The sequence below is a fragment of the Oryzias latipes genome, chromosome 10 (assembly GCF_002234675.1).
Source record: "Oryzias latipes chromosome 10, ASM223467v1".
Classification (NCBI taxonomy): Eukaryota; Metazoa; Chordata; class Actinopteri; order Beloniformes; family Adrianichthyidae; genus Oryzias; species Oryzias latipes.
The window spans coordinates 15337806-15354015 of NC_019868.2; the positions used below are offsets into that span (position 1 = coordinate 15337806).

Sequence of the window (16210 nt, forward strand, 5' to 3'; positions counted from 1 at the left end):
TTTTTTTTTTGACGCCTCGCGTCGAAATCTATTCGACCAATGAGAATGGCGCTTTTGCACACGTGTCTGGAGCTTCTGAAGTTACAGTAAAACACAACTTGGGGGCGCTCAAACACAAAACTGCCTTGCTGAGCACACATACCAGCGAAGAAGATAGACACCAAGTAGCGTCTACACTGCCGCGAAGCAATAATGACGGACATTCTAAAATATCCCCGAACCAAGCACCAGTTGGAGCTACTGGTGCTTGAAATATTCATGTTTTCTTTGTTTGATTCTGACAAGCGCGTAAATACTTGCTCTCTTCTTCTGAGTGAAAAGCGACTTTAAGAAGCGTAAAGTTGCGCGGCGCCACCTTGTGTACAGGAGTATTTCTGTTTTACATTAAGCACCATCTAATGTCAGGGAATGAAATTGCATGTTCACTCCGCTCATCGTCAGCGAAAATCGCCTGGGTGTGAACACAAAAAACGTGGCGAAAAACGCTGGCGAATAACGCCTGGCGAATATTCGTCCCGGTGTGTACGGGCTCATTGAAGTATGGACTGTGGGAAAAAGCTGGAGTGCCCAGAGAAGACCTACACATGCATGGGGGAGAACATGGAAATTCCACACAAAAAGGTCTCAGCTGGGATTTGAACCAGGGCCTTTTCTGTAAGGCGATCACTACACTGCCCCCCCAGTCCCTGACTAACTATATGTTTATTTGTAAATATAAAATAATATATCTATTTATCGTAAATACAAAAATGTGTTAAAAACAAAAAACAAACAAGCTAGAATCTGAAATATTTTAAGGGAAGTTCATGTTTTGCTTTTTGATACTGTGTTCCGCAATGCAAAAATAGTCCACAGTGAAGAGTTTAGTGAAAAAAGTGAAACTATTGTGTCATTGGTTTGAATTTTTTCCCCTGGATTAATGTAAAGGATCAATATTTATTCTTGTTAGTGACTATTTTGACAATTATTTAAGTCTGTATTTGTCGGTTTGATAAGTTTTCAGTTTGAAAACCTCAAAGTTATTTTTCTTTAATCATGCAGAACGTTTGTTATAAGGTATTACTAAACTGTTTCTATTCACAAACAAATCTGTTTCTGATATTATTTTTTAATAACTTTGCCAACCAAAATGCTCCTTACTTTATGCATCTGCATTTTGTATTTTGCCAAGCTAGTTGTAGCTTGGCAGACCTATTGCCAGTTTAGCACCAAGTACATGTGCTCAAGATGGTGATGTAGTTTCCAGTGTTGTCGTTTTTTGTCTTGCTCTTCAGAAAGGGTTTCATTGTATGAATTTTGTTGGTCACATTAAGACTAACCTGTTGTTACTATACATGCTTATCTGTAGCTGGGTGGTCTTAAGCTTTTAGAGGCTTCTTGACTATGTCAAATTTAAGATTGTTTCTGTGCTTTCCATTGGTGTGAAATTGCATGTAGTTTCAGGTTTAGGCCAGCAGAAAGGTTCAGGTGTTGTTTGTCTTTGTAGGCGAAGCACAGACACGCTGCCGTGGACGGCTCTAGGATGACGCCATGAAATGGACGGCAACTACAAGGAGCGAAAGGCGGTGCCCTCAAAGATCGGCATCCGGGTAGGAGAATGAGCTGCGAAAATAACTAATATTTTATTTTAAAAATGGTTCTTTAGTGTCCCAAAGGTAATATATTATCATGTATATGGATATATTCTAATTTTAAAAGGCTTAGAATACGATATAGACCTGTTCGTATTAATGGTTTTCTAAAAGCTTTTGTATATCACAGTCACACTGCTGCAATGTGCATTGTGTCTAAATTGTGTCATAAAAATGTGTCATCTCCTTTATAGAGTCATGAGATCAATTTAAGAAGAGTGTCTCATGAACGCCTTGATTGTATACCTCGTAGTCGGAGAAAGTCTTGAAGGAGTATCCGGTAAGCCAATTAAACTCACCAAGGTGAAGTTAGTTGGATATTGGACACTCGGCAAACATTCTCTCCGGGAACAATGAGGCACCAAAGCCAAAAGAAGAGCCAGGTATGCTGATTGTACTTGGAAGAGGTGTCGGAAGGCGTTCTATTCATATTTAGAGAACGTCAACAAATTAAGAATGTGTAAATATACCGATATGAAGCCCATCTTGACGACGGTTGTTGTGAATTTGGGCTATACAAATAAAATTGAATTGAATTGAATTGAAAAATGTATATTTTCGCATTTTTCTATAATAACTTCTACGTTATTTCACCCAATCATGCCAAATCACTGTAGAATAGGGAAACTGATTGAGCACTATCGGGGACAGCAGGTTACATTTATTATTCTAGAATGATTTGAAAAGAAGAAAAACGTTGACATTTACACAAAAAAATATTTAAAAATATAAAAAGCTCATGTAAACCGTTGTCCCTGATAGTGCTCAATCAGTTTTACCATTTTAGAGTGATTTGAACCAATTGGGTTCAATAACATAAAATCTATTTAAGAAAAATGTACTTAATTTCTTGACGGTCCCTAAATATGAATGCAAACTTTTACCGACACTACAAAAGACCACTAGAAATGCTTCTCCGTTAAAAAAAATTAAAAACAACAACAATATAGTTTATGCGACTTGAAGCAGAGTTAACTACTGTGGTAATATAACCCAAAATGGAATGTCCAGGCGTGTGGATTCCAGATCCTAAAAGTTCAAGTGAAAGAATAACATGTTGAACTCCTTACATTACTGTATTAAATGTCAACCTTTCCACTTATTTTCAACCAAGTCAAAGAATCCAGAGCTGGATAGCTGTGCCATGGCAGTGGTGGTTGGATCCCCCATCTATCCTCCACGTGATGTTGGTATTGTTGTATGTTGTCGACAGCGTTAAAGTGATCAAAGATTTGTCACGTCGAGCACATGGTTGTGCCGTGTTGTTTGGTTTGATTTATGCACCGAACTTGAAATATCCACCTGAGTTAAAGCACATCTTTAAGACTCTACAACATTATTCATGGAAATTGAGCCAAAGATGATGTCATGTTCAATACATGACATTGCATTACATTAGCTTTGCTTATGACCAAGGAATAAGTTATGTTCTATATTAGTAGATTGAGAATGTTTTGTCAAAGTTGTTAAAGCATGAAAAAAACAGCTGGAAAAGTATATGGTCTGGAGAATGTTATATCTGAACGTGATGCATGTTATTTATTATTGTGAACGTTTCTGAGTTCTTCTAAATTGTTCAGGGGCAAAAAAAACTGAAGAGGTCTATCTTTTGAAAAATCATCTCAATTTGATGCATTTTATCATTTTATATTGTGATACTCTCAAAGGGTTGTTAAACCAGGGGGAAAAAATAACTGGAGAGAATAATTTATTTAAATTAGATGCATTTTATTCAATATCACAATGCAATAATCTGTCAAAAAGTTGTAATGGCAAGAAAGAAAACTGGACAGCTTGATTATTAACCTTTTTTATGCAAGCGTGCTTAATGTTCTGAGCAATAAAGAAATTTAAAAGGAATTTGCGTTTTTGTTCGTTGTAAATTAAAGAAACAACACTTTCTGGATTTTAATGACTTGCACTGAGTGACATTTTGATCTGCTATTAAAAAACATTGATTATTGTGAACATAAAAAAATGGATTGTGGTACTGAATCCAAAATGTTTACTTCAAATAATATAATTAAATTACATGTAACAAATTACAGCAATTTTAGTAACTAAATCTAAAGACATGTTAAATCAATCCAAGTTCAACCAAAGTATAAAGAACGGTTGTGTTCACTGGAATAACTCAATTAAGCAAAAGAAAATGTTTGCATTTGTGTATTTTTAAAAAGTACTTACATCAAGTTAAACTTGATGATTTAAATCAACTAAAAAATGTAATTTGATAAAAACTAATAATTTTAAATGTCACAGATTACAGAAATTGTATTAATTGATCCAATTTTTCAGTGATTTTTCCCATTAAAACACCAGTTAATAAAATATTAACATATCGAGATACTGACCAACTTTTATATGATGATGGGGACACTACAGTCGAAAGAGTTTCCAAAAGATCCATTAAAAAAAATCTAATGTATGCAGTCAAAGACCATGAAATAAAGACCTGTTAGGTTTCCTCAACTGAACTTGTTTAGTAGCTAAAAGTTAACCTGAAATTGATATAAAGTCAACATTGGTTCATGTAAATGCGACTTGATAAATGTGGGTTAAAAAGAGGTTAAAAATGTTTGCTTTCGTTTTTTTTAACAGTTATTATTTCTGCATTGATCTATCAAGTTGTTGCTTGAGTGAAATTACACGGTAGCACAAAGATTTTAAAAAAAATTATGTAGACAATTAAAATACAATTAAACAATGATATCATTGCAGTTCAAGATAATGTGAACTGCTTCAATCAAACTAAAACAAATTCACAATGATGCACACACGTTTATAAGCCTAATGTGTAAAATCAGTTTGTACACAGACAGATTTATACAGAAAATGCTAAACTAATTCTTTCAGCTGACCCTGGTGCAGTGTGGTGTGGCTTAGACCAGTCACATACACACACACGTGCACACACAAACACACTGAAGGAGGAGGGTTTGGGGAAGAGAAGGAGGGAGTTAAGAATGTGTGCCCTGTCTAGGCTACCCCACTTTGGTGGGACACAGCCTGGGTATATAGATACATAGAAATCTTTCACAGAACCATCACTTACGGGGCTGCCGGAGCCTGAAAAAAGTTAGACTTAAAAAATGACATCATTATATGAAATGAGACTAAAACTATTCTCACAATAAACTGAAAAAGAAAACTCTGAAGCCAAACTCTTCACTTGAGATCAAATGATTCCTACTCAATGATGCCATCTGCTGGAGAAATACTTCAACACGGCTGAGTAGAAATAAAGGGACAGACTTACAAATAAAGACTATTTATTAATAAACAAAAAACATATATATATATATATATATATATAATCTTTTATTACAAATTAAAAGTATTCAATAGCTTAGCGTTTAAAATGTTGAATTATTTTCCTGATAAACAAGCATAACTAGAGAATTAACTATTTTATTAGATTGATTTATAACCAACTTTTTATGTTCTCTTTCCAAAAAAAAGAAAAGAAAAAAAGGTTGTATTTTACTCCTTGTTATTATTATTATTTGATACATTCTGTTAATTTGCTTGTTCAGGGTAGCACAGATTTAATATTGAGCTTGATTATTTTATCTTTTGTTTCTTTTTTCTTCTCTTCTTCTTGTTAATGAAGGACCCAGTTCAGCCTAAGGTGGTTGAACTTGGTGTGTTTCGAAGGGAAGAGAATTTAAATATTTGGACTTTTTTCAATTGAAATTGATATTGACTTTTCAAGGCGCCCTCTGGCGGACATCTACTCACTTTACATTTTTCAAAACAGAAAATGTGATCAACCACTGAGATATCAGCACCACAGAAATGGACAGCTCCTGTTAAATAATACAAAGCATTTTGGAGATGTGAACTTTTGTGTTGTGTTTGCGTAAACATTACTTTGAAAAAGTATATATAATATGAAATTCATCAGGTCTTTACCTGTTATACAGGTGACAGTAAAAGATGCAGAACAATCAATTTAAAAATATATTGATACATTTTTATTCCATGTTTTAAAGATGTTTAAGACACATTTATATATTTAAAGTTTGATTTCAAAGCATTTGCCCTAACTATTCTGAAAATAAGCCAAGCTGACCTAAATATGGCTGCCCCTGCAGTCAGCCCAGTGGATTGCCTGCTGCAGAAAAGGTTAGTCTGCCTTCTCCCCATCCACCAACCCCATGCTCTCTGTGGACACCAGTTTCCTTATTAACAGAATTATTTCAGTTCCACTCATAGGACAACCTAATTACCCTGCTCATTCCTGGCCGTTGGCCCACTCTCATCTGTTGCTGATAGGAGTGTGTTCCCCTAGAAGTTTGTAAAAGGGCACGGAGAAAGAGTAGCCACTGGCCCCTGTGGCTTTTATTCAGGTGTGGCATTTGCAGTTGATCCCCTGCTTCTCCCAAAGCTTGTATTCATGTTCGTGGTCTTAATTAAAGTGATATTTCAAGAGAGGGGGGTTCTGTTTGTTCAGTTAATGAACCCTGGTATTCTCTGCGGGCAAATGGAAATGCAAGTGCTCCAATTAGCATATGTTAGCATTTTACGATGTTTATTTCTTACCATGAAAAAACAGCTTAGCAAGGCAAAAAAGCTTGTGAAAGTCTCTGCAAAACTTTTTCTGCTGAAAAAATAAAAATAAAACGTGATCTAGTTTAGCACAAATGAGTAAACGTCGTAACTATATCTGCTTTATTGATCCAGCAAACATAGCAGAGAAAATCCTGGTCTTATTGAATCACCAATGATTTCATAGGCATGTGAAAGAGTCAGAAAAGACAAGGTGGAAAAAATACTTTACTTTGATAAATGTATACAGTACGTGTGAGGAGGTATGCCCCCCCGTTATTTCAGTATAGTCTGCATCATAATGCAGCTTGCATATACATTTACACGATATTTGTCATATTTACAGAAGCTTTGTTAGCAATCATACATACAAAAACAAAAGACAGTTATTATTTGTTTAACCAAAATATGAATTCATACAAATGTGCAAAATAATTCATGGTTTTAAAAACATTTGGGTGGACCTGCTGTTCTGTATTGATTGTCTAAATAATATAATCATAGTAACAGTTTAAATGACAGTAACAGTGATAATACTAGTCATATACATTGGTAATGACACGGTGCCATGTCAGATTAAACTTCTCCACAATAGATTGTCCACTCACTTAATCCCCTTTTCATTTGTCATAGTAGGTCTAAATCATATGGTAATTCATTTATGCACTGAATGATGCCTCCCTCTGTTTTCACAATGTCATCCATCACTGCGATTATCCAGTCAGGCTGTCGCTGGAACCTCAGTCATTGTACAGGTCATTATTTATCATCGCAGCCTCGCCCTGGGGGGACATCTGAAGACGCCGCTTCTTCCCGAATGTGGAGAAGGAGTTGTGAACGTCCAGCTCGCTTCTCTGCACGGCGGGCCGGAGAGTGCAAAAGCCTGATGGAGTGCCGGGAATGTACACATTGTGGTGGTAGTCGGGTGGTGGGTGCGGATGGGGGGGGATGGGCGGCTGCTGCTGCTGTGGAGGGGGTGTGCATCGAGGAGTCCAGGGGCGAGAGGAGATTCCAGTTGGTGAGGGTGACATCTTATACTCTGTAAGAAAGGAGGGAAGAGGTAACAGCTTATTATACACTACTGACCTTACTGCAACAAGGCTACGTTCATTTGCATACGGCTTATGCAAATCAGGGTCAGGTGGATTGCAGTAAGGAGAGAAAACAACTTTATGCAGCTGAAGAAGAGGTCAGTGAGAAAATGATTAAAACAGCACATTTGTGCTGAATGTGATCCTTTTCTAGGAGAACAGAACATAATTACTTGAGGGAAAAAAGGTTGAATGAACACAAAAAAAACTGCTGTTTTTTTGACGATCAATATCATCCGGCCTATCTTGCCTTTCATGCTTTTCATATGAGTACCCCAGGTCCAGTACTGGCCAGGTGCCATGGAAGTCACATAGTTGTCAGGGTCTGCATGCATGGCCTTGCGCATGAGGGTGCCATCCATGTTAATGGAGTTGTAACTGCAGATAAATGACAAGAGAACATGTCATTTAAAATGATAATGTTGCTACACAATCTGTGTTGGATTATTTAAAAAGAGTCAGAATGATACCTTTTGATGGATGAATTCTGATTCTTTGTGAGAGTCCAGTCTGTGTTTGGCTGCTTCAGCTGAAAGTACAAAAATATAGGCATAAAAAACTACATTATTAAAAGATTTTAATTGATAAACATTATGTTGTCATTAATCTGTTGATTTGTTTAGTTCCATTAAAAAATAATTCGTTTACCAAGTGTGATAGCTTGTTATCTTAGTCATGAAGGCTGTTTGTGCTGAACTTGATCATAATTTTTGATGGACCTTTGCTGCCATCTAGTGGCAGTTTGGCAGAGTGCGCGGTCCCTTCAGCAACGAATCTTCACAGTTTGGGCTTTAATCGTCAGTGTGGAGGGAGGTAAAGCAGAGAAGCGAAGTGATATTTACTCCAGAGCTGACGGGTCGTATTAATGCATGCTCTATTAATATACCCACAGCTATAAACAAAGAGAACGCGAGGTAAGCGTATTAGAATCGGTATTTAAAATGCTCTCTTTGCAAACTATGCACAAAACCAATTAGAACCCCACCGGGATGAAACGAAACACGATTTTAATCTTCAAAGGAAACCGTGCCAAGCAGCAAATTAAAATAATTACACACGTCATTGTTTTGTAGATTTTTATGCATCATTTTGCATTAATATTTTGATGCTCCTCGAGCAAGGTTTTTAATTAAAACTCTCAGAAAGAGCCTCTTAAAAGTTTGCTGCCCTTGCAGCCGGAATACAGCATCTCTGCGCTCTGCATGGAGCCGGGCGCAGCGCGCATCCTCATCAGTCCTGCAGCTTTTAAATGTGTTTAATCCTTTCACCTTGGAGTTGCTATAGCTTAAGCAGGCCCGTGCCTAAGATTTATATATAATACCTAAAGTGTTATCCTGTCATTTGTCTTTTATGTGCCACTGCCGACCTCTGGGGGGCTCGTGTAAGTGTGAGCCGAGGGACTCGGGTTGAATTAGTGGAACCAATTTGTAAGAGGAAGGACACTCTCTCCTGCAGGAGCATCGCTGCAGGCGGAACAATCACCGTGACCTCGAAATCCCTCTGGTGGCCAGGGGTGTTTGCGCGGGTGACATCTCGCCCTGCCCGCCGGACTCTGGCGTGAGAGCGCTGACTCTGTGTCCTCTCTGCGTTTTGGCGAGAATCCGCATTACGCACACATTTACGGTCTGCTGCTCCGTCTGTTAGGATTAAGGCACAACGCTGTAGACATCCTGCTGCTGTGAATGCCCTCTCTCATTGTCTCCTTCCCTCTGTGTTCTTCGATTACACCCCCGCCCTCGCTTGGCAAATATGAAACCACATCTTCTCTTTCTCTCTCTCTCTGTCTTTCTAGCCTCTCATATCCAGAAAACAGCAACGTGTCCGATCTACAGGCTGTCCACGTTTCAGTTCAGTCATGTCCTTGCACCCCCCCCCCCCTCTTTCTCCTTGCCCCCTCCCCTTGATGTCCTCCAGTGTCTCTCCAAAACCGGCCATTTGCCATTTCTCATCAATAATTGACACACACCCGCTCCTCCTCCCCATCACGCACACACACTAAACATACACACTTCCCCATTCCTCTACTTCTCCTCCTCCTCCCCTTTGAGTGGCTCGGTCGTCCTTGTGCCCTTGAGGCACAGTTAGTGAGGATAGACGTCCTACATTGTTAGTTCCAGAGTAGAAAGACGCGCTCCACAGCTGACCGCTCCATTTGTCTGGAGCCAAACTATTTACTTTAGCGCACAGAGCATCTTCTTCAAACTTAAGTGGACGCGCTGGAAGCAGGTGCGCGCCGTCTCTCCCCTTCATTAAACTGAGGTAGTAACACTGATTTACGCAGATTGCCAATTCCAGTTATTTTAAGTGAGATTTAATTATCACCAGCACGGAAATGGGGGGAGACTGTTCGAGCTGCACTCACATCTGAAGTCTCACTTCATTCTGTGCACATCCTCCTCACAAGAATGGGCTTTACACCTTCATTAAAGTGTCTATTAAAATGTAATCCCATGTCGTTTCATCGTGTTCTTGTGTGCAGAACGTTACCACAATGGAGATTAAATTAAAATAGAAACTGTATGATGAGTTCCATCAGTAGAAGGGAGGGGAGGGGGAGTATGTCCTTAAATTGACTTTGAACCTCAGTGGCATGGATTTGACCTTCATGCTCCCAAAGGTCAAAGTCTGGATTTGGATTCTTTTTGTTGTTATAGGAAACAAAAGGTATGGATAGGACTGTACCTCGCTGGGAGTTGTGGCTCCGTTGTTCACGGATGCGCTCCGGTTGTGCGCGTTCCACGAGTTTTCCGCGCTCTTCGCCTCGTTGTTCCTCGGCGTGCTGCTCGGGCTGCACGGCTTCAGAAACATAAAGTCACTTTTGGCTGATTCGGGGGTCAGACACACTTTATAACAATATGACTGAGACACACTGCTATTTCCATTCACCTCCATACAGTTTGGAGGCACTTTGGCTGCGGACGAAATCTGCAGGTTGATGTTGGATTTTTTAAACACCTCCGTGGGCGGCTCCGGTTGAAACCCCCCGCAGCAGCAGCAAGAGAAGGGAGGCAGGTTGTAGCCGCTGTGGGTCTCTCTGTCCTTGTAACACTTGACCGCAGCCAGGATGATGATGACAACCAGGAATATAAGGGATATCGTGCTCAGTGACACGATCAAGTAGAGAGCAACGTTTGAGGGGGGCTGTGGACTGAGCGTGAGGTCTCCGAAATCTGACAGCGACTCAGGGACGCTGTCTACCACCGTGAGGACAATGGAAACGGTGGCTGAGAGCGGCGGCTGCCCGTTGTCTTTGACTAAAATGACCAGCCTCTGCCTTGTTGCGTCTCTTTCTACTAATCGGCGTATAGTTCTGATTTCCCCTGTGTACAAAGCCACACTGAACAGCCCCGGGTCTGTCGCCTGGAGCACCTGGTAGGACAGGCGGGAGTTCTGCCCCGCATCTGCGTCTAAAGCGGTTATTTGAGTCACCAGGTATCCCGCGTCCACTGAGCGCGGAACCACCTCTGAGGCCACCGTGCCGTTTTTGGGTAAAGGGGAAACGATCACAGGTGCGTTATCGTTCTGGTCCAAGACAAAGACGTTAACTGTGACATTGCTGGCCAGAGGGGGGAAACCAGCGTCCTGCGCCTGCACTAGAATCTGAAAGTTTCTCAGCTGCTCGTAATCAAAGGAGCGCAGAGCGTAGATGTTGCCGTTGTCTGAATTGATGGAGACATAAGTGGACACTGGCATGCCCTGGATCTGACCCTCCAGAATAGAATAGGAAAGATATGCGTTCTGGTTGGAATCGGGGTCGAATGCATTAACGGAGCAAATGGAAGCGCCCGGGGCGTTATTCTCGGTCACATAAACTGTGTATGAAGGCTGAGAGAACCGCGGGGGATTGTCGTTGATGTCAGACACTTGAACCAGGATTGTTTTCCTGGTGGACAAAGAAGGGGAGCCCAGATCCCGAGCTGTGAGGGTCACATTGTACTCAGACGTAGCTTCTCTGTCCAGAAACTCGCTCGTAACTAAAGTGTAATAGTTTTTGAAAGACGAATGGAGCTGAAAGGGGACATTGCTGGGGATCTGGCAGTCCACGTTCCCATTCTCCCCCGAGTCTCGGTCCATGACGCTAATCACGGCTATCACCGTACCCGGCGGCGCGTCTTCCTGCACAGGTGTGGAGACTGATGTGAGGATGACTTCGGGGGCGTTGTCATTAACATCCAGGATGTCCACCAGCACTTTACTGTGCACCGCCACAGCGGATGGCCCCCTGTCTTTTGCCTGCACGTAAAGCTCATACACGCTGGCTTTTTCGTAGTCCACAACGCCTCTGACTCGGATTTCACCCATGTACGGGTCCACGCTGAACAGTTCGCGCACCTTGAGCGGCGCGTGTCCACTAAACGCATAAGTGACCTCCCCGTTCGTGCCCTCATCCAGGTCTGTTGCGTTTAATTTCAGTACCAGCGTCCCTCTCGGTGCGTTTTCCACCAGGCTTGCTCGGTAAACTGAGCGGTCAAACATGGGCACGTTGTCATTTGCGTCTAACACTGTGACCGTTATCAGCGCAGTCCCTGAGCGCTCCGGCGAACCTCCATCCAAGGCAGTGAGAACCATCTCGTGCCGTTTCTGCTGCTCTCGGTCCAACGGTGTGTCCAGCACGAGCTCGGCAAACTTGCTCCCGTCATTGCGCGTCTGGATGTTCAACACGAAGTGCTGGTTTGCGCTGAGCTGGTAAGAACGCAGAGAGTTGGTGCCCACATCCTGATCCTGCGCGCTCTCTAACGGGAAACGTGAACCGGGGGAAGCGGACTCCGTGATGTCCAGGTTGAACTCACTCCACGGAAAAGTTGGAGAGTTGTCGTTCACATCTAAAATTTCCACTTCCACTCTGTACAGCTCTAGTGGGTTTTCAATCACCACTTGTAAGTGCAGAAAACAGCTCGGACTTCGTTCGCAGAGCTCCTCTCTGTCTATCTTTTCGTTGACGAAGAGAATGCCATTTTCCAAGTTCACCTCTAAATACTGCTTCTTTGCGCCAGAAACTATTCGAAATCGACGGGCTGACAGTTTGGCAACATCCAGACCCAGGTCCTCTGCAATGTTTCCCACAAAGGCTCCGTGTTCCAGCTCCTCTGGAATGGAGTAGCGTATTTGTGCCAGAACCAAGTCCACCACACAAGCGCAGAGCAGCAGGCATATAACCAGACTTGTCACCGGCAGCCAGCTGCGTCTGGAGAGTCTGTGATCCATGTCAGAAGCGTGCGTAAAATCACCTCATCCAGACATATTTGGCTTTGGAAGAAGCGCAGCGGACAGCCGGCAGAGTTTGAAAAAAGAAAAAAATCAAACAAAATCATCAGATGCAGGACTGTCACGTCACGTCTGTGTGCGCACAACTTTGGAGGGAAAATGAACAGTAAAGGAGAAAAAGAGGCGCGTCTCCCAGTTTTGCCTGTGCGTAACGCAGCCGGTGTGTGAACAGAGGAGGCTCGGGCTTTGATTTTCCGGTGTATTAGGCACACAGAGGAGCTGTAAGGATGGGGAGCGCACACTCGCTCTGTTTGCGTGCGCGCGTGTCTGTGGATAGAGGAGAGCGTGAGTTAGGGAGAGAGAAAGAGAGAGGACGCAGCTCCTCGAAGCTCCATTGGAGGACGCCGACACCAAGTGCGGCTCTAATTACTGAAGACGTTTAACTCTTTCTCATCCTCGCGCCTGTTCCGTCTGACCCATTAAAGAGACGAGAGGGCGTAAGTTTTGACAACAGACGTCAGAGCCAGATTTGGATTAGAAGACAAATTGTGTCGTGGGTGTCGTTTTCTGAGGATCTCCTCGCCAGATGAGGACGGATAAGGATTTGTCTCGATGTCCAGGGAATCTTAGAAGATGACAGTGATAGTCAACAGGATTTAAATGCCTTTCATCGCATCTCGTGGGGAGGGGGGGGGGGGGGGTTGAACTCTGTGGCAACAATAATACAGCAAAAAAAAAAACTCTCATTCCATTTCTCTCAAATGGTCTGGTGGCCACTACAAGTGTACTCGTGGGACTTTATAATGCTTTTTAATTAGATCCCTTTGAAGATGAATGCCCGCACTGCAAAACAGCCCCATCCATTAATCATCACAAGCGCGTTGGGCTTTGGTGTGTGACAAAAAGAATCTTTGATAAGTCAGGACATCCATTTTTAATCACCGTTTAAGCGAAAGCGCGAGACCTCGTGGAGCTTAAAACTATCTTTTTTTTTTTTTTACATTTATATGACCAGCAAATAAACACGCATTACACCACTTTAATTCACTTGAGTGGGCTTGTTTCAACACAATCAACATAAAAGCAGCGGTATAAAGCCTTAATCACACTTGCCTCATATCAGGTATTATGGCAGGGATTAGATAAATATCCCATAGGTGATGTTTTTGTGGCGTTTGAAAAGGAATGAAAAGGCTACAAACGTTTGAATCAGATTAGAAATGACGGCAGAGGATGAAAGCACACCGGCTTTTGTGTGCAACTGATGAGGAGAACACTTTAGAGTGCAGATCATGATTTTTTTTAATGCTATAATCAGTGCTGGTCAGTTAGATGGATAAGAAAGAGAGGCTAAAAGAGGAATTAAAGGATGCCTTTGTGAAATGGAGTTCGTCTCCAGTAGGACTGGAGCTGCATCCTAATGGGAAACAGAGCTTCAGATGTGAAAGTCTCTTCTTGGGACTGACGACACAGCCGTGGCCCCCCGGGCCCGTTGATTAGAGAGTGTGTGTGTGGGGAGGGGGGGGGGGGTTAAAGGGAAAAAAAGAAGCGGATATGTTATACTTCCTGCAAGAGATGGAGTTATCTTTTTATACATTTTTTTCCCTAATATATTTCCCCCCAAACAGGAGAACTGCACCCTCTGTTGAGAATTGGACGGGTGTGAGATCTGAGGCGGTGCTGATGTTGCTGTGATCTTTCCATTACAAAAGAAAGGAATCAAACGAACGCAGTGGGAGTGCTTCAAGTGGAAATAATGGTTGTTTGTGACTCTCTCGAGCAACAAAGAGAACAACTTCAGCAAACAGAAGCTTTTTGATTTATTCTCCTTCATTCAAGGAAATCAAATTCTCTCAACACAAGTCCCAAGTTTCCCCTAAATAAAACAATCACCTCCTATATGAAAAAAGCATTTTAGGAGCAGACACTGTACACAAAGTATCACTTTCTTTTAATAAAAGAAAAAGTTCCAACCAACAAGCAGGCCCTAAATGCAACACTGGTGCTTTTTCAGGAAAAAAAATGACAAAATGAAATCCCCAGGTTTAAATAAGCAGAGAACACAATCTGCTTGTAGACTTAACCTCAAGCAGATGGTTAAGCTTCTCCAGAAATGATTACATTTCTGGAAAAAGAAAAAATCCCTGCCACCAGTTCCATTGCTTTCGCCTTCCTTTTTAATTAACAGAGTAGGGGATTAGTGTGCAGCTATCCGGGATCAACCGTTCTCCGACGGAAGAATACAAATATTTTGTGATAAATAATCCCGAAACCCTCCGACTGGCACTCCCTTGGTGCATGTTACATTAACATGCATTACACGGAACATTAAGCCGGTTTCATCCGCCCCGATCGCTCGGCTCACTCAATTGTTTGACAAAAAAACAGCCATTACTTTTAAGGAATTTCAGCAAACTCGACCATGGAGAGAGTCAGGACAAACCGAGACCGAGAAGAGCTGAAGAAGTAGGTTTAGAAATACTTTAATAGTCCCAGGACAAATACATAGCTGAATGAGGGACAGGATGTTTTTTATCTGTGCAATAATTCAATAATGTGAGATTGAAAATGAACTTTTTCTAATTATTCCTGATCCAATGGCGCCATCTACTGGATTTAATCTTTAAATGTATAAAAGGTGGAAAGACCCTTTTCTAAATAATAATAAGTTATCATAGGAACGTGTGTTCATTTCCATAATTCAAAACAACTTCCATATAGATTCAGGCCACAATATTTATTGTATGTTTTTTAGTACAGAAACTGGGGTTCCAGCTCATAAAACCCACGAAAACAGAATTTCAGTATATTAGAATATACCGCAAATAAACATTTACATCTAGGTTTTTACAAACGTTTTTATGCTTCAATACTTCAATATGGGCAGGGGGAAGGTCCTGCTGGAAGATAAAATCTGCACCTCCATCCAGATCCTCAGCAGAAGGAATCCTGAAGTCCTTTAGAACATTCCGGTAGACTGTTGCAGTGATTTTGAATAGAAGAAAGCAGAGTTTACCAACACCAGTGCTGGAGCCAAAATTATAACTGACTGTAGAGATTTCACACTAGACTGTAAGCAGCATGGGTTCTGATCCTTACCAGTCTTTCTCCAAACCCTTGGACCTTGATTCGCCTTGATTGTGGTGAAATAATCAAAGCTCTTTTAATCACAACCAATGAGTATTACATTGTATAATGTGCAATAATGATTACTGAAATGTTGCAATTACATCAATAAGCTATTGATTTTCTTTACTTGATCTACAATGTGTGGCAATAATTACCGATCTGATTTGATAATATATTCCAATAATCATCAATGATTATTACATATCAGTTACTGTTACTCTTTACTGAAATCATGAATGAATGTTTTCTGACTATAATCCATCATCAATAAGCACTTGATTTTGTAATTTGAAAAGTATCTGTCTGATCAGAACCAGATTAGGAAAACTGTAAAACTATCAAATGAATTCACTCAGTAGAGGTGGGATTTTATAAATCCACTTATTCCCTCTCTTTTTCAAGCAATTAATCAAGCTCTACCTGACATTATTTATTGATCACAAATTAATTGAGCAACTGTGTTTTACATTTTTTTTTACGTTTTTTTATTTGTTTGATAAATTTGTTGAGTTGTTTCCTCCGTTGGTCCATGCTAAGAGGTGGTTTGACCAAAGGAACCCAATAGATATAGTTCATCTCCTAAATGTGTCTGAATGTGGTTTT

General features: G+C 41.2%; 1 protein-coding gene across 2 annotated transcripts; it reads right to left on the reverse strand.

The window, feature by feature from the left end:
- Window positions 1-6391: 6391 nt before the first annotated feature.
- Window positions 6392-12905, reverse strand: LOC101172090 (protocadherin-10). Of its 2 annotated transcripts, XM_011480196.3 has the most exons (5): window positions 10160-12903; window positions 9956-10069; window positions 7744-7802; window positions 7524-7651; window positions 6392-7221 (listed from the first exon to the last, which is right to left on the reverse strand). In XM_011480196.3, the coding sequence occupies exons 1-5, from the start codon at window positions 12476-12478 to the stop codon at window positions 6923-6925; spliced, it is 2919 nt and encodes a 972-aa protein (XP_011478498.1). In that variant the 5' UTR covers window positions 12479-12903; the 3' UTR covers window positions 6392-6922. The 2 variants fall into 2 exon arrangements, with proteins under 2 accessions (XP_011478498.1, XP_004073500.1); XM_004073452.4 differs by having other exon boundaries at window positions 9956-12905.
- Window positions 12906-16210: the final 3305 nt, after the last annotated feature.